The 19,475-nt window shown below is 44.4% G+C and overlaps 1 protein-coding gene across 7 annotated transcripts in view; it reads left to right on the forward strand.

Annotated features, from left to right (window-relative positions):
• LOC147748965 (uridylate-specific endoribonuclease-like) overlaps positions 1–19,475 on the forward strand; it is a 246,155-nt gene that overhangs the window by 197,212 nt on the left and 29,468 nt on the right. For all 7 annotated transcript variants that reach the window (XM_086964643.1, XM_086964669.1, XM_086964676.1 and 4 more), the window contains 2 exons: positions 5,339–5,452; positions 7,372–7,478. In XM_086964643.1, the coding sequence (XP_086820769.1) occupies positions 5,339–5,452; positions 7,372–7,478 (221 nt within the window). The remainder of the gene's footprint in view (positions 1–5,338; positions 5,453–7,371; positions 7,479–19,475) is intronic.

Here is a 19,475-nt window from a genome sequence, read left to right on the forward strand (position 1 = left end):
GCCACCCCTACAGCAGGCCTTACAGACTATAAAGGAAGGATGCACTATAGTACATGTATGGGCATATCTACATGAGCAGATATGCCTCTGTGATGTCTAAGTCAGTTTTTAGAGATCACAAGTGAACAGGGAAGTCATATTAAGTGAGTGTGCTGGACACTGGTCCAAACAAGTTCCCTAGCTTCATGATGGCTTTACTGAAATCTATGGAGTTTGGTATCAAAAACGTTGTACTATTAAACCTGCACTGATTCCAGTGGTGGATTTATTAATACATCCACCCAGAGGGAACCTTAGAGGTGCCCCCTGAAAACCTACCAGTCTCTGGTGTGCTGGCTGACTGGTGTTGACCAATCTGCCACCACAGACAGGGTTCTGACCCCCTGCAGGTGAGAGCCTACGCTCTATGAGGGCAGAAACAATGCCTGTTGTCACTTACTCCAAGCATACCGGCTAAATAATCAGCATATCAAGGCAGGAGGCTTCAAAGTCCTCTGCCACCTTTGATATGTGACCACGCCTTCTACAGACAGGGGTAAGCCACCCCCCTGCCCTGGGCCCATTTGGTACCAGGACAGGCAGAAATGTAGATATGCAGGGAGGCGTGGTGCACTACCAGGCTTGTCACATCCCTAAGGTGAGCTGTCTGATATGCCCCCCTTTAGGAAAATTTCACCATCTTGGTGATGGCAGAATTAGGAACTCTGGGACAGGGTTATACCTACTTCCCACAGGAAGTATAAGTAGCCCATTGGTTACCATACTTTAATCCCCTTAACACCCGTAAATCTAGTATTCAGGGGAGCCAATGGCACAAGGGAAGCAGAATCTGGTGACCTAAGAAGAAGAAGATGAAAGCAAAGCACCTCAAAGAGAAAGAACTGAGAAGTAGCAACTGACTTGGTGCCAACCCTGCCGACCTGCTAGCTGTCCCTGACAATTGTGCCAAAAACCACTGGTCCTGTCGCTGATTTGCCTCCAAAAGCCTTGGAGGACTGCCAGCACTTGAAGGAGCAACCAGTATCTCCTGTGGAATAGTGGAGCTACTTCCTGCACCCTGCAGGCAGCCAAGAAGAACCGTGAGGACTATGGAATGTGAAAACCCAACACGGAAAGCACCACCGCACACATGCCCCCCAGCCCGAGTCGAAGTGGGCCAATGGTGCCAACAAGGTCCTGAGACTCATCAGAGTTGAATCTCACCTTGGGTTTGCCAAGAATGGACTTCCAGTCGCCACCTGCAGCCTTCTTGTGCAGGCCCCTTCAACTGCGAGTGCCTCCTGCAGCACAGACTCAACACCTAAGGACACTGCTGCACCCGAGCCCTACAGACTGAGGAGAAGTGGATGGTTGGTGTCCTTATGTGCCCGAGCATCTCAAGGAATGAGCCCCTCTGTGGGTTCCACAGGATTGGACCCACAGTCCCAGCTTGCAGCCATTTTTTCTTAGGACCACCTCTTATAGAAACTAGAGGGGCACCCGATGCCGAAAAGCACCCCTGCACCCGGACGCACCAAAGCCTACCGAGGCGACCTGTTGGTGCTACCTTGGACCTTGCGCCTTACTTACCTTAACTCCAGAAGTTTTGTCCTGTAAGTTACTGCTAAGTACCCGTAAGGAGTATAAGTGTTTTCCCCATAGGATAACATTATAACATCAGAGACAATACAACTGTATTTACCTGTTTTCTTCAAAACTGCTATTTGAAAAAGTACTTACCCAATAACAAAGTTTTTGGTGTCAAAATTCATATAAAGAGATGTGGTATTTTTCTATATTGGTGTGGATCTCCTTACTGAGTGTGTGTATGATTTATTGACTGTGTGTGTGGAATAAATGTCTAATACTCCTCTTTGATATACCCACGGCTGTTCGATCAACCTACCACAAAAAGAGCACCTTGGAACTGTTAAAGTAAGACCCTGTCCACTCATAAGGGTACCTGGACACTCTGCACACAAAATATTTATTTTTGGTATATTATATAAAGATCCACATTTATACACCACTCATGTGATGTGTAATTAATTTTTTGCGGAATTAGGGGGTAAAGACATTATGGGGCATATTTACAAAGAAAGTGGCAAAGTGTGCCGTTAAGCCTAGAAGGCTAGCAACATGCTCCTTCACTTTAGAAATGCAGGGCTGCACCATATTTACAAGATTATGGGGAAGCTCTGTGTTTTCCCAAGTGCTGGCACCAAATTTAGCTGCCTAGCTCAAACGCAGGCACCCTTTCACCATAGTGCAAGGGTGCCTGTGGTGAGGGGAGTGATTGTTTATGTACAGGAAGGTGTTCCTTCCAGCACATAAACAGCCTTTAAATGGTGTTTTGCAACTTCTATGTGAGCTGCTTCATGCAGCACACAAAGAAGTTGCAACATGTCATTTCTTTTTAATGATTGTTTAGGTGCAAGAAGGGACACCTTCCTGCACATAAACAATCAATGATGTTTTGCTGTTTCTATGTGTGCTGCACAACTGTCCCTGGTCTTAATTTTGGCGCTACCCCTTATTTCCACCATTCTTCTAAATAAGGTGCAGCAGCAAAATCATTGGGTGTTGCGGTGGAACACCCACCGCAACACCCATTGCCCGCCCCTTTCACTCTAACTATAGTGGGAAAGGGTGCCTTGTTTACAAGGCAGCGTTAAGCCACATGCCTGGTAAATAAGGCAAAGCCCCTATCACCACCACAACGTCATGGAAATTGATGTTGGAGTGACGATTGCGGCTTGTAAATATACCCCTACGTTCTTTTAATGTAAGTTTCATTGGCTTAATGGTGGACTGGTGGCAGAGGAAGGGATAGCACCAAACAAATGACAATACTCTCATCTTTGTCACTGACAGTGTGCTGCCAAAGCCCACCATCTCAGGACCGGTGATGATATTTGCCACACAATTTTTTCCATAGCCTGCTGGGGTTGAAGAATGGTGGTAGGCCGCAAACTGAGGTGGTGCTTGCTTCCTATCTCCCACTTACTGAACATTCCCATAGATCTGAGGAGAGACAAACACTTCTCAGCACAGTTTCTTGTCTACTGCTAGCACAAACCAGACTCCATTTCAGGCGCCAGTGATCAGTTTGGTGATAAATACAACCCCTACACAAAAAGGAGTTTGCACAGGGATTGGAATTTTAAATTGTGAGGCGATAATTATGCACTTGCTTAATTTCAACAAATTTCAGCAGATCAAAGCTGTAGAAATTTATTGAGGGAATTGTGTGTGATAAAAAGGCAAGCATACTTATTTTGGTGTGACAAAAAGTGAATCTAAATGTTATGCCAAATGTTACCCCTTCCCCCTAAATTTTGAATCGGAGGTGTTTACCTCATTCATACAATCTATAACCCTGAGGTATCAATACTTAATAAGTGTAATAAATACCAAAATTGGTATATATGACATTTTGTAATTTTCTCACAAATTGTTGTGGGCCTTCATACCCCAAGTTAAAACGTCTTGGAAGATGCTGGCTGGAGACTTGTTTGAGCTGGCTTGTCTCTTGACAAGATATTTTCTTTATTCGCAGCAAAAAAGTATACGCATTTGCACAACGTGAAGTTGAGAAATTTTGCACATTTTCTCTAATGTGAAAGTCTGGAGTTTAACTAGTATTATTAAAACTATTTCTAGACATATTCCACGAACTATTCCAATATATTAGTAATTAGAGCATTAGTAAGGAAACCCCACTGACTGACAATAAACCTGGAACTTGTCCAAAGCAAAACTGAATTTACACGGGCATAATTCACATAAATTCTGTAATTTTGCACTTTTCTTGTTATGCAGAATTCCCCCAAATTATGCCATAATTTCGCTCTGTATAATTACACACCATTCGTGGTTAAAACTTACTGCAAATGCAAAGAGAAGAATAGAAAAGAGGCTGCTATTTGTGGTGCTTTTGTTTTTTTTCACTATGGGACTAATTTTAACCGCATGTGCGCTAGCGGAATTCCGCTCCTGCGCTGAGATTTTTAAAAACGCATGTTACGTGACGAGCTGGGCTCGTCATCAGCGTGCGAGGAGGCTACGACATGACGAGCCCAGCTCGTCATCAGCGTGGAAGGGGTTTAAGCTCATTGCGCTGCCGGGACGTCACTTTTTCCCATATTAAAAGTGTCGCACTGATGGCGAAAGAGGTGTTTAAATAAGCCCCTATTTATTTGGGAAATGCATCCTCCGGTCAAAAATTAATGCGCGGATGCATTTCACAAATAATGGATTCGCATTTTGCGTAATTATTTTGGTCATCAATCATTCAAAAACATCTTTATTCGATTCACAGAATCATAAAAGAACAAACAATGTTAAAAATACATTATATCAATCTAGTACAATAATCCTCAAGAATTCCTACATTTAATTATTTTGAATAATTTTACTGAAAATCTGTAATTATGCAAACGCATAGTATGTGAATTTCCCACACCCCTACCTGGGATGCTTTTCCAAATAAGGACTCCGGCTGTAGAAACACACTGTTGAGGATTGTTAGAGTCGGGGTGGGTGTGGGAATCGCAGGCCTCTAATGACTTGGGTGATTGATGACAGGAACGTTATGACTTGAAAATGTGTTAGTGATAGCAGTAATCAGGGTCTGAAATGAAAACAACCATTCATTAAGTAGGAGGGGCGTGACAAATGTTTAAACCACACATGAAATGCAGATGAGTCATATATAATCTTGCAAATGCAGCAGAATATATTTGTGGAATAAAAACTTTGATTTCACACATTTCATCCATAGAAGCAAATATAAAAAGTCTTAGGACGGTAACCATTTACCACAAATTTCTAAGCCTTCTGATATGAAAGAAAGCAATGTTTGTTTGTCAAAAGAAAAGATTATAACCCAGGAAATGGTCAAAGTATCAAATGAAATCTTCTGAACTTTTGTGCTTTTCTGTGTTCAATCCAATTTAGGAATGTCAAGAAAACCACAAATTCACTACCCTTCAAGCACACAGTGCTTTCACACACTCAGTAAAGACCAAAATGTCCACTTGGACTTTTTTTTAAGGGTTTCCTAATTCCCATGCATTACACTTTTAGCTGCTCGTGCTGTGCCTTCTGCTGCTCTTCAGTAGGAAAACAAAGGGGGTTGGAGCACATCGCTTGACACGTCACAGCTGAATTACCTCTTTGCATCATGGTTGATGTGGTTCAGTGTTATTCACTCAATACACAGTTCGGAGGAGGGGCTAGCGGTGTGCATTCCATTGCTGTTGATTCTGCTCTTCAGTAGGGATCCAAATTCATTGACTTGCGACAGTAGCTACTAAACATTATTATGAGTGCTGATGTGAGCTTGCTTCTCCTCTAGAACTCTACGCCTCACAGGAGGAGTTTGTCAAGGACTTGAAGAACATGTGGTTCGGCCTGTACTGCAGGGGCAAGGGAGAGATGGACTCCAGCGGCTTTGAGCATGTCTTCGTTGGTAAGTTCCTCAATGAAATAATGCCATATTTGGTTAATGCCGCATTGCTAATACCCTTTTACACTTCTACAAATGCACATGTGCTATGTCATGATAAGAAAGACAGTGAAATCTGGCCTGAGGGTCTTTGGAGTTCAGGATTGTCTTACCCTATCAGCGATCCTAAATATGATCACACACCTCTACAGTGATCATGGCCGAAAAGACAACATCAATACTTAGCTTTACAACCATCTCAAACCTGACGTTTAACGGGGAAGGTCTTACAAAAAAAAAAAAAAACATGAAGGAGGTCAGCGCCAAGAATTAAAACACATAAAAACAAAAATTCCACACGTACCAGAATATCGAAATGCAAAAAGTGTAAAGGAAAGACCACCTCTTACTCACCCCACAAACTGTGAAGCAGGAGAGAGCTGGTTTGGTTGAGTATGGCCGCGGAGTCTTTCAGACTATGGATCGAGGTGCTTCGTGCATAGACTTTCGGGTAACTGGTGTCCACTAGAATTAGTGGGCTCAAGTGACGTTGCTTGCCTGGCACTATCTTTCATCACATAAGGTTCTGCAATGACAGAGTCGTGCAGAAGATTTTAAACGGGCCCTTATCAGTCAAAGGTTAGTAAGCCTGTGGCAGCCAGGCTCATGTCTAGCGATGCCTGACTGCTCAGAAGACCTGCTGAGAATGGAAGTCGCTCATGCACTTTTTGCCTGGCAGCCTGAGAGCTGCTGGAACCGCCTGAAAGAGGCCCTTTCCAGTCAGGACTAACTGCTCTATCTGGAGGTCCTCGCGACTTGGTAGTTGCACTATCTTCTCTGGTGAACGTCAGATGGACACCATGTGTTTTCTTTACCACACTCAGCATTGTTACATTACTTCCCGACAACAAATTCTCAAAATGGGAATTCTTGCAGAATTACAAATAAAAATATGTCCCTGAAGTTCAAGTAGTTTGTTTCCCTGCCTCTCGGGGACATTTTTACATTTTCCTTCTGGGACTGCCTAGCCTCCATTGGCAGTCCCCGAAAGAAAAAAGTTGCGTTGGTAGCTCCACCCCACTAAGGGTCGGGCTACCGCCACTGTAGCCTGGGAGCCTTATAGTGGAATGCCTTAAGATCAAGGGTTTCCGACTTCCATAGGCAGCGAAGGCTCGCCCTTTGGAAACCCTGAGGTTCCCGGCTTGCTTGATACCTCCAGTCCAACACCAATTTATTCAGTGCTCTCACCCCACCAAGTTCTAAATGAGGCCATAAATTGTCACTTTCTGCTTCAACTCTGGTCTCTCTTAGAAGGCCCTGCCTATTTGCCCTGCAGTCTTAGAACCAAGGGTCAATCAGAGATTTGGAACCCTTACCTAATTGGCTAGTGATAAAGAATACTGAAGAACTACACTGAGCCAATGTGATCACTAGGCCGAAGATGTAAAACGAATCGGGAGAATGGCGACAGCAAGAGGCCTGGCCGCAGTCTGTAGATTCCACAGGAAGCCTTTATATTACACATCATGCTGCTTGTGTGGGATTCATTGAATCCTGGATAATGGACAAGGTTAAACAGCATGTCTATAGGTGATGAAAAAGTGAGTTTACCTTAGCCACGCAGATATCCACTGCACCTGTAGTACTAAATGGTCTTAGAGCAAGTCCTAATACTTAAGTCAACTTTACAGCCACCACTTGAACAGTAACATTTGATTGGACTGAAGGTTTGCTGGGAAGAGGAGGACCCCACTGAAAGATATGTGCACACGTTTCCCCGAATTGGGCCCTCAGTGAGGGGCTGACATCTTTTGGAATGGCGATAAAAGGCACATCATTACGGTCCCACTGAGTCTTTTGGACATTAAAAGCTGCTTACATGTGCTACCCATAAAACATAAGAAGCTTGGCTAGCTAATATGTATTTATTTTCTCCCATTTAGGTGAAGTAAAAAAAGGTATAGTGAGTGGATTTCACAGCTGGATCCGGTTCTATCTGCTGGAGAAGCAAGGAATGGTGGATTATTACAGCCACGTCTTCGATGGGCCGGTGAGTTCAGAGGTTATATGCAGATAAGGGGCAGGATCAGAGGGGGTGGGATAAGAGGGCATTGGTGACTTAATTATGCCAAAGTGTAAGAAAGAGAAATAATTCCTATGTCTGAAAATTCACATCAAAGGAAAACTGAGATAGAATTAGTGGACACATACCAACTCATGACCTGCATCGCCAACTTGGCGATGCAGCGCGCGTAACGTAAATTGTTTTATTTGTTTAATTACTTACCTTTCTCCTGTACGTGGTATGCGAACTCCTCTATCCCCCCACCCTGCCCTTCCCCGCCTCACCACCCCGCAGCACTCCCACAGCGAGCCGCCACTCCCTGATGGTACTAGGTGCCCAAAGTATTTCCCTTGCATTCACTTGCACACACACAGCACAGTAAGAATGAAGGAAGGTGTGCCCATGAACAACAGAGTAAAAGGCATTAATGCTTATATTAGCCACAGATGAGGGATTGTTGAAAATACCAGTGAGTAATATTAACGGCCTAACAGAGCAGGAACTAAGTAACTATAACACTTTTAATTTCTCCACTGCAATTCACTTAGAAAGAGTCACTGGCACAGTGAATAAAATCAATGGTATTGCTGGGCACACTGAGACTAAAGAGGTGAAGATATAACTAGGAACAAAGTGAGATTCAAATAGGTCATTACTTGGAACCCACTGTGGACACTCCGTGGTTCTCTGGTGGTGCCGGCTGTGGTCACCAGGCCCTGCTTTGCATTCGTTATTTCTTATTACATGTGCCTGGCCGTACACTGAGCCATTTCTTCCTTCAATCTGTTAGTGGGGAAGAGCTACAGCATTTTTCCTTTATGGTGAATAACAACACCTAACAAAATATATCAAAAATTCGCTTCTGAGTTATTTTTTATCAAGGTGCAAAATATTTTTTTGTCTGCAAACATTTGTAAAAGTGATGCAGGCTGACGTAAATGTTGCAAAATGCGATTGCCGGTATTTTATATGAAAATATCTCACATTGAAACATCATTTGAAACACCGACAGGAGACGGGTTCAAGAAGAACATTTTTGTCACCTCTGATTTTACTGTTGCTGCAAGACATGTTCTCTCTAAATCAGCCTCCCATGCCTTAAAAGTAGGTAAGATGTTTGACCTGCAAAATCCTTTGAAATTCATATAATGTAAAAAATCACAAACTTAGGGAGATTTCACAAGCACAAACATTTTAACTGTCCTATTTTACGAATAACTTAATTTTTAAACAGAATTTCCTTTGTCCGATTGCATTTTGATAATAAAGTTGCTACGGCTTCTCCTTTCTTCCACATTTCGGAAAACAGGTCAGTTCGCCATTCTTCTAAAAAAAAAAAAAAAGACCCCTTTCAAGGAGGGGCTGATTTACCCTTATCCTTAGGGGAAGAGAAAAAGAAGCAAAGCTGTGGAATTCATAGTGTGTACCCAGGCCTGAAGTTTGCAGATGCCCTGTTAGCTTTCAAATGGTTATACCTCAAGACCTGCTTAAGTAGCATGAACTCGCATAGCTGGTCTCTCATGATTGATAGCTCAGAAACACTCAGAACCAACATTTATTTATTTCAATTCTTTTCTAGATCTTAGACTTTATCCTGAAGGATGTTAGGGATATTTTTTCTAAGATTGTAGAAGTGCTTATGTATAGGGTGAGTTGACTGAAAACTGGAAATTATCCACTTCAGGAATAGTGGCCAAGGAGACAAACCAGGGCTTATGCCTCTCTAGAAGATACGGCCCATGAAACTATGTTGGGAAGTCCACTCGAACCATTGGTGCATGTTTGACCTTTGATCCTAGCAAGTCCCCTCATCTGCTCACATAAGGCCTGGATACTCTCTGTTGCCGTGATTCCTGAAGTGAAAACATCTCCAGTTTTCAATGTACTCACCCGGTATAGAAGGTCTCTTGATCTTGCATGGAATGTTGATGTATCAGTCCTGCTAAGTATAGGTTAGAAGTACAAGGGTCTTAGAGGCCGTGGTGAAATCTGCTCACCTTATGAAGCCGATGAAACATCTCAAACTAGAATAGACACACTGGCTCAATAAATGATTCTTTGTGTCATGTTATATTTTTAATTATATCACAGTGCTCCTCTTATTAAATAATTAAGCTAGGGTTCCCTGGAGATAATTTTAACATTTTCTGTTTTAAGAATAGGAACATAGAGAATATCAAAGTGCTTCCTCCCACTGCAAGGTTGAGCTCACCTGGAGGTGAGTACCTCACCAGGGGAGGACCGGATGATGAAGCATGACATGATTAGCATGTGGGTGAGGGTTCTATGAGAACACATATGCTGTGCCTGGCGAGCACTAGGGAGCAGGGCATAGTGACTGCTTGTTGTGGGAGAAACCCTCCACTTTTGGATTATGTATATCAATTTAGAGAAACTGAAGGCCTTTCCCACATACCTGGTCTGCTCCCCTCTCATTGGTTTTTGATTCATCCCAAGAGGTTGCATATATATGCACAAAACCTTTACATTATTGAGTTTGGAATTGAAATTGGCATTTCAACGTGCATATATAACATTTTCAGGGTAAAGTTACACCATAAAGTCAGAATAAATGCACGAGCTAATCAAGGACAAAAGTCAAAGTTGAACACTTGGATTATGCAGCAATGGAGACATAAATTATGCAGCAAGTTTGACTAACATATGTGGCAATGAAAGGCAAATTACATGGTATAATGAGGCACATTCAGTGCCAGGATTATTGCACTGTTTTGTTATTCTAACACATGTGAATACTGCCTGAGCTAATGTTCCAGCTCATTTAAATCTGTTTAGCACTTGAATGCAGTAAGCAGCAAAAGGGAAAGTGGCCAGGTAAGGATCTGCCACTTTACAGCACCAATCGCGGATTTATCAGTAACTTTTGATTCATTGATTTAGCCGTTTGTGTATTGAGATCTGCAAATTATGCAGCAGATGGTGAATTATGTGGCTAGTGAGTAACTTCAAATTAGGCAGAAAATTCTGAAGCTGAAGAATGCATAATTCCAGTGACCCTGGTTATATTCCATAAGATTAGAAAGAGTTGGAACTCGAGGAATGGGTTTTGGAACCAGGCTTGTTGTGATGAGATGGAAAATGAGATGATGTTATACAACATGTAGAAATAGGGTAATCCCAGTGAGAAGGGAGTAAGCCATTTAAAACTGTCAACAAGACTCCTAAATTCAAGCATGGTATGTGCTGTACAGGCATTTATGTTTTGTGAATGTCAAACAAACTTAGCAGCAGATGATTTATTGAGGCGGATTTTTGAAAGTTGTGACATACTGATCTTCATGGGTTTATAGTTCCAGATGATTTTAGTAGCAAATCCTGAGTGGGAGCAGGATAAAGCAGAGGTCTTGTTGCAATGTTTGCTTTACAGGTGGTTCTTGGTTCTGCATCTAAGATGTCTCAATCATCTTGAAATTGTACATTTAGTTTCAGACATTAAGATGTGTGTTGTGTTGCAGAGACTTAAAGAGTACACATGTTTATGTGAACAGGCTGGTAAAGGGAGCCATTTTACCTTGATTAATATAGGTGTGCCCAAATGCGCGTGTACCTGTGATCCTTCTAGCAACAGCATTCCATTTCCGGGGGTTTGTCTGTCCCAATATCAGTAATGCCACTGAGTAGAGGTATCCCCCTTTATGCCTAGGAAATAATTAGTGTTTAAACATAATCCGCAGGTATATTTCAACAACCAATATATTTGTGAGTCCCAGATACAGAATATTTGGAGACAGCAGAGTGAAGGTCATAAATACCTCAATAGTACTCATCAGCCGCGACCCGTGCAGCTAAGAGCAGTGGGGTGGTGGACCGGGTTTGGAGGGATTTCGACAGACGACAACAAAGGAATATTATTTATTTCTTTAATTTTCCCTCGTGGTCATCTGCCATATCCCTCCCACCCGGCCCCACCACCCTTCCCTGCATGGCCCGCGGCTGGTACTCACCTGTGCCTAGAAGAGATACTTGGATTAAATTAGTAATATCCAGTGCCTAACCTATCAATACTGATCATTTTAGAATATTTAGGTCGTACCAAATGTCAAGGGCAACAATTTGAACTCACTGGTTCAAGATAGACCCTCATCAAAACCTCTGGCCACAAACAAGCGCTTGCATTATGTCATGGTTTGGAGTTGCCATTTCAACATTGCCATCCTGTGGTAATGAAACAAGATTTCCTGTTAAGCTATTTCAGGTTTGAAACTGCACAGTGTTAGTGCTCCTAGAATGTCTGACAGACTTTGAAGTAAATGTTTAAGTGTTTACTCCAGTGGCAGCTCAGCCCTACGAGCTTTGGGGGTGAGCCTTCAATGTTTTCTGTCCCTTTGTAGAATACTGATAGTGAATGATCTCTAGGCTTTCCAGATTTCAGAGTAGTCCAACAAAGCCTGAATTCAACCCCCAAATTAACATGTGCCATTCTTGTTTAAACCTGAATCCACTGACTTTTAAAGTATTTGACCCATTCCAAGATGGCCCTCAACACATGCTCACTGTGACATGACCATTGTGTTAAGAGAAGGACCGAGTGTTTGAAGCAGGAGCAGGTCCTGGGTAGGAAGGTAGAAAGTCTGACTGGCATGCCTCTGCTTTGCCATCAGTATCTCCCAAATTGCACAGCCCCTATGATTAACCTCTCACCCTCCCCCTGCTGCCCAGTAAATTCCACAGTGCCCCAAAAGGGTTTCCACCAGTAGCGACCGTTACTAAGCATGGGTGGTGGGGCGGGGGGGTTAAAAAAATAAATATCAAGGGGCTTACCTAGGTGCCGCCGGGTGATGCCGCCTCTTCTCCGCTTCCTCCGTGCCGCAACAGGAAGCTCCCACCCTCGCAGAATCCCCTGTCCAATCCAACCATGGTTCAGTGCTCAGACAGGGGCTTGGAAGCTTTGCATGTACCTCATCAGGCTGTGTAATACAGCCTGGTAAGTAAGATGTAAAGTGATCATGGTGGTTTCACTGGCCATTTTGGGCCAACCAAACCGCCATGCCCACTATAAAGTGTGCTTTACACTTCTCCCCTGCCATGGCAAGCCTGGCCCACCGTGCCCACCCGCACCACAGCAGGAAGGAAAACTAAAATGATAATAACTAATACACACCCTGCTTATTGTGTAAAATAGAATTATTACGGACTTTCCAGGGCTGACAAAGTCCCACCTCCTGCCTCAGTGGCATGACACACCTCATTGCCACCACATCAGTGACATGTTGCAGCATCAACCAAAGAGATACGCCCAGGTGCATTAGGCTTAAACTTTGCAGTACCCAGGTTTAACTATCAAACATCCTACCACCTCACTCTGTCACATCTTTTCACAGGGTGAGTTGGAGGTCAGGCGTCTCCATGACCCCACCTCACACCACCCTGTGACTAGTTGGGAGAGGTGAAGGTCGAAAAGCAAGACGTTGAACGCCGGAAACTGTGCATTTCTGTGCACGTTCTAGCTTTCAGTTTCCTGCTCCAGTGCTTGAGGCAGAAGGGAGGACGGCTCATGCCCTGAGCATCCATCCAAAGGGATGTATGACGGTACCACGCGTTCTTTTACAACGCGTACCGTTACCACGCTACTTTTACCACGCAAGTCGTTACAACGACTTGCGTGGAGGGGCGCTGGATAGTAAATTATTTAATTTACTATTCCAACTCCAGTCCCCGTGGACTCTAGGGAAAGGAGTTGGATAGTAAATTAAAGTATTTACTATCCTGGAGCGCCCCCCAGCGCATTTTGTTGTAACGACCTGCATGGTAAAAGTATCGTGGTAACGGTACCGCGTTGTAAAAAATGCGTGGTAACCGTTGTATACCATCCAGAGCATCCATCCTTACCAGCAGCTGAAAGTAAGTGGAAAAAAAACCTGTCAAATGTTGTGTGTGAGAAAAAGTGTATGTGTGTGTTGAGTGTGAGTGAGAGTGGAGACTAAGATAGTAAGTGAGAGTGAGTGCTGGTAAAAGCGAGTCAGAGTGAACAATAGTAAGTGAGAATGGGTGTGAATAAAAGTGAGGCTGTATAAGAGTGAGTGCACATAAGTATGAGTGAGAGGCAGTGAGTGTAAATGTGAATGCGAATAAAGGAATTTGGAGGAGCCTGAGAAAGTATGAAAGTGCGTAAGAATGTAAATGAGTGTGTAGGAGAATGAATGTGAGTGAATGTAAGTTATAATGAGGAAATTAAGTGTGTATGTGTGTTCCTCTTATCACCCCACTAAAGGTACTTCTTGGCATATGGGACACTGTCAAAATACCAGTGCAGCATTTGGGACATACATTTTGACAGGTTGAATTTGCTGTTTAAAATAGATGCAACCCATATACAAATGGTAGTTCTGCAGTAATTAATTACAAAAGAATGTTCAGCACCCACATTTGGTCATGCAATATATATGTTTATCACAAATAGTTTAGATTACATAGTGCAAAGATTCCATCGAAGTTTTTCTTAAAAGGGGATTTCTTTATTGATAATCTTCCTGTTCCCTGTATGTAAAATCTTTCTTCCTTTTTATTCATAATCTTCCTGTTCTCTGTATGTAAAATGTTTCTTCCTTAAATCTTAATGTAACCAACACGTTTCATCTCTTAACCGAGACTTCCTCAGGGCTTTAAAGTGTATTGGCACCAATGTTGGCTAAAGATATCAGTAGACTCCCAATGTCACACTGTGATGGCCAACTATTGTTGCGATATTTAGTAACCGTTCCAAGATGTCAAATCTATAGTTTAGCATGTGTCTAGTGCAAATAGGGTTACGGTACCTCGTCTCCATGTGTGTCAATCTCTTGATCCAATGGACTGCATTATTATCTGGATATTATGTCCAAGCCCGTGTTAGCTGGAACCAGATTTAACCGTCGGTCAACTAAAGAAATCGCCTGTTACTTGCACCATCAAGTTTCTTGCGAGCAGTCTGCAGTCATGCTTGCCTTGTAACTGTACTGGGTGGCACAATGAGGGCTGCAGCCCACTGATGACATTTAAGTTACAGGCCATGGGTACACTATATGTACTAAATACATGGGACTCTTTTAGATTATATATGCCAATCAGGATTATAACAAGTTTACCATGTTAAAAGGAGGATCACAAATACCAATAATTAGGTAAAGTGCGCAGATGTGTATAGCCTAGCCAGCAAAAATAGGGGAACAAAAAAAGGCAGCAAAAAATCAGTGACTTTGAAGAAAGGACAAATTTACAAAACTCAGTAATTCAAGGGGAACTTCTAGATTGTTATCAAGTACAGCAATAGCCGCACTCTAGAGCTGCTCCGTCTGGCCGCCCCGGATTAGCCCCTAAATATCCATGACACTGTTCAGAGTAACCAAGGACGAGGTCTGAGCAGGTGTCGGATGACGAACCCAATTCATTCAGAGTGAATGAGCCGGTCCGGGCTCTGATCTTGGACGCCAAACAAAGAGGCCTGAAACCAGCGCCGATCCATGGACTGGAGTGCGGGGCACAGAGACTGCATGCTACATGTGAGGGTGGAGCTGGCAGCGCTGGAAGACTTGGAGCCAGGGCTTCAGAAAGGATCAATAGGAGCAGTTGGAAGGACAACACCAGCCCCACATAGCGGTATACCGCACATAGAAGAAGTGACTTGGTGGGGTGGAGGGGAGAGCCCTAAGAACCGGCGTGGTGAGGGAGTGGACTACTCACTACTTCAGCAGCCTATCATAGTAAGTGATTTGACAACAGGGCCTGGCAATACTGAAAGCGGGCCACACTGTTGGACAGTGGGGGTGGGGCCCCCTCCCCACCAGGAAATATAAATCTGCCCGCAATACGCAGGACGAGCCCGACTCACCTGATAATATGCCACCCCCCCTCCCGGCCGAGAAATTCAATACCAGGCCAGGAACTTGAGTCGGGGATCAGACGAAGTGATTGGGCGGTTGTGGACAGGAAACCAAACCCCAGGAGCAGAACAGCGTGAGTGAGCTACAACAGAGGCCTGCTTGCCGAAATACAGTTGGGGGGTACAGTCTGGGAGCCGTGGGCCGGAAACCTTAAAGGCCGACAGGGGAGGTACGCCTGGGCAGGCAGCGGTGAATAGTGCCCTCGATCTCGTTTTTCTCCCCCCATACACGTTGCGGTCCCATAAAGAGAAGAGGCTCAGAAATGATGGGTGGCATGGGCCCACGAGATGCACAACAAACAAAGTTGGACAAATACACCCTGATGAAGGGTTCATCATCAGGAACTGAAACAATAGTGAAGGAGTCAACTGCGGTCTCACTGTCCTCGACCACGGCCCCAGAACCCACGTTGAAAGATGTCATGGCAGCCATTCACGGGGGTCAAGATGGATCTGGCTGGAATAATAGACTCAGTGACTACATAGGTTTCACTGCTGAGTGCGGACATACGAAATTTTGAACCCTGTGTTAAGGAGGGGAGGGAGTCACAACAGGCCTCGTGGTTGATACAAAATCTCTTCAGAAACAGGTCAATGCATTAACTGTAACAACTAGACAATAAGAAGCCAAGCTGGAAGACCAAGAAGGGCGCCCTCGGTGAAAAAATGTTTGCTTTATTGGGGGCACCGGAAAAGCAGAGGGGCCGGCGGTAGACCTATTTGTGGAGGACCTTATTATCATAGAGCTTCATCCAAGGGAACTATACAACCACTTCTCAGTGGAATGGGCAGATTGGGTCCCAGGTACTTGTCCATGGCCGGGAGCCCCAGCACGTCCCATTATGGCAAGAATCTTTAGCTATTGCGATAGGGACGTGATCCTACAGGCTGCTTGGAGCGCCCCAACATTCAAATTTGAAAATGCCACCATTGTGTTCTTTCCTGATTTTACCATAAAAGTACAGCAACAACGAAGCAGTTTCCTGGAGGTCAAAAAAGCTATCAGAGCAAAGGATATTAAATACTTCCTGCTTGACCCCGCAACACTTAGAGTTACAGCACAAGGCAAGATCTGGTGTTACGCTATCGCGGAAGAAGTGTAGGACTGTCTGGAGACGGCTGGAAAACCCCAACACTGGTGCAATACCACCAATAAACTGGCTACTACAGAATGGCAAATGTCCCCAGGGCTGGCGGGGGTATCTCCCCGACGGCATAAAAGTTAGGGACACAGAGAGACTGAGCACCTGGAGAGGGTCACCGCAGAGGAAGGCTGGGCAAGTCCAAAAGAGACACTGACAGAAGATACCTGGGCCAGAAGTCTTGACAACCAGGTGGACTGAATCAGCCTAGCCAGCTAAGTTCCTGATGTCTTTTGTAATGGGCATATTATAAGTAATGGCTTGCTATGCTTGGTGGACAATGTGAAAATACACCTGTCTTGGGACAAATGGAGGGGCTGCCGGGGTGGAGGCATGACTTTTCGAGGCATAAGCTAGCCCGTTTTTCTAGTGTTAAAGTTATGGGGTAACAGGCACCGTGCAGGTTGGGGTGGTGGGAGGTTTGTGCCCACAGTGCAGGGTAGCATGGAGGGGGGAGTTGGGGGTATTGTGGTTTGCATTAGCAATTTTGATATGGTTTGAAAGGCAGTTGTATATGATGCTTTACTTGGCCTATATATTGATTGGGGAGGGTCTGTTAGACCGAAAGGGACGAGAGTCACAACAGTCACCAACAAAAGCAAATGGCATTGGAACATATATGTAGTGAGCCAAACAGGCCTATAGGGATGAGCACTATGAGTCCTCACCAGGTGTCCTCTCGGGACAGGACTGATATGAAAATAACTACCTGGAACTTAAACGGCCTTGGACATAAAATAAAGCACACTATGGTACTGCAATATCTACGGCGCAACACCCCAGATATAGTACTCCTACAGGAGACACATCTAAAGGGCAATAACTGTAGGGTTCTGGATAGGTGCAGATGCAGGGTCCTCACACATGCGGGATTCACATCGGGGTCACGGGGAATAGGTATTCTGGGTCGTAATGCTCTACCCTTCACACCAGGCAAGCTCTAGAGAGATCAACTGGGGAGATACGTAGCACTGACCAGGATGTGGCAAAGGAAAGTTATTAACATATGCTCAATATACATACCACCACAATTACATGTGGATACCCTCCCGATTCTCAGCACGATGCTACTGGAATTGCCAAGTGGCATCCTGATCATGGGTGGGGACATGAACGTTGTAATGAGCCCTGACATAGACCAAGTGTCAACCTCTGACAAGGGAGTGGGAACAGAACCTCTGCGAGCATTCATGGAAGCTCGAGGACTAGTGGATCTCTGGATAGAACATAATCCAGGTCAGTCAATACACATTTTACTCTGCACCACATGGGGCTATTCCCACCTGGATTACCAATTGACACAATTTTCCAAAGCAGGATGGTTTCGGGGGGCAACACATAGGGTGCGTGGCATATCATCCCTCTCACCAGTAGTGGTGAGATTGATAGGGCCTACTAGGGACACTGCACTGCTACCATGCCTATATCCTTGGCTTTTTGAGGACAAACAAACTAGAGACAAACTGAGGGAAAGGACACAGCAATATTACATGGGTAATGCGGGTTCAGTACACTCAGCATGCATATTGTTGGAGAGTACAAGACCGTGATCAGAGGGCATGTGCAAGCCTTAGCAGGGGTTAAAAGGAAAGAGCAAAGGCGTTGATATGATACTCTAGAGGCTGAACTTGTTGACCTTGAATCACTGCATAGAATGGTGAAGAAACTACCTGCCCAAGTTAAATACGAAATCCAGATTAAACAGAAGGAATTGAAAGATATAGTGGAAGGGATGGCCCGGGCTCCAGCTAGGGCATCACAACACTGTCTGCACAAGGTCTGGGATAAAGCCATCAAATTGATGGCCTGGTTAGACAGGAGGGATAAAGTAAGAAACTGGGTGCTTGAAATACACACCCCAGAAGGGAAGCTCTGTAGTACAGGAAAAGAGTTTGCAACGCACTACGAGAAACAATATACATGCACCTCAGTCAGAACAGGACCTGATTGTGTTGCACTCTTGCAAGACGCTAGACTCCCTATGCTGTCCTCAGAGGCACAAAATGTATTGGCCAGGAATCTTACATTGGAGGATACTAGGTGAGCTATCAGAGCCCACAGTCAGGCAAAGTGCCCAGTCCAAACGACATTCCAGCCTAACTGTACAAGGGAATGGCATCTCAGATATCCCTGCACATGCTAGCTAAGTTAATGAAGACACTGGAGTGAGGTAACCTCTCGGAGGACCAATGGTTGGCTACTATTGTGGTCATCCCGAAGAAGGGTAAACCTCTGACAGATTGTAATTCCTATCGTCGAATGCCGTTTGGTAAATATTGAGGTGAAGGTGCTAGCGAAAGTACTAGCTACAAGCATTCATGGTGTAATAACGTCCATAGCTCACCCTGATCAATCTGGCTTTATACCGCACAGGAGCACCCAGCACAATTTAAGAAGACGTACTGAGTCAAATACCTTACAGCACAAAGACACAGTTTTACTGTCGCTTGACACCCGCATGACGTTTGACATCATTGAATGGAATTACTTGTTCCAGGTGTTGGAACGGTTGGGATTCGGTCCAAAGTTCTGCACCTGGGTTTGGCTACTGTACACTAATCTGATGGCAAGAGTGAAGGTAAATGGGGCGGTGTCACGATCACTGGCCCTGCTGAAGGTACAAGACAGGGTTGCCCTCTTTCCCGTATGCTCTTTGCCTTGGAGTTAGAGCTCAGCCCTTGGCAGTATTGGTCCGAGGTCACCCAATGATATGGGGTATACCGGGAAGCGACGGATGGGAAGAGAAAATATCCCTTTACCCGGACGATATACTTCTTTACTCCACGAGCCCTAAGTCATCGATAGGCCATATTCTCCTATAAATTTCAACTTTTTGGAGGATATTCGGGCTACCAAATAAACAAATACTTAATCTATGTGCTTGCCGGACCCGTTTCAGCTCTACCATCTAGCGCTCGAGCTCTTGTGGTCAAGGACAAGTTCAAATACATGGGAATGACA

Source organism: Lissotriton vulgaris, chromosome 1_1 (assembly GCF_964263255.1).
Source record: "Lissotriton vulgaris chromosome 1_1, aLisVul1.2, whole genome shotgun sequence".
Taxonomy (NCBI): Eukaryota; Metazoa; Chordata; class Amphibia; order Caudata; family Salamandridae; genus Lissotriton; species Lissotriton vulgaris.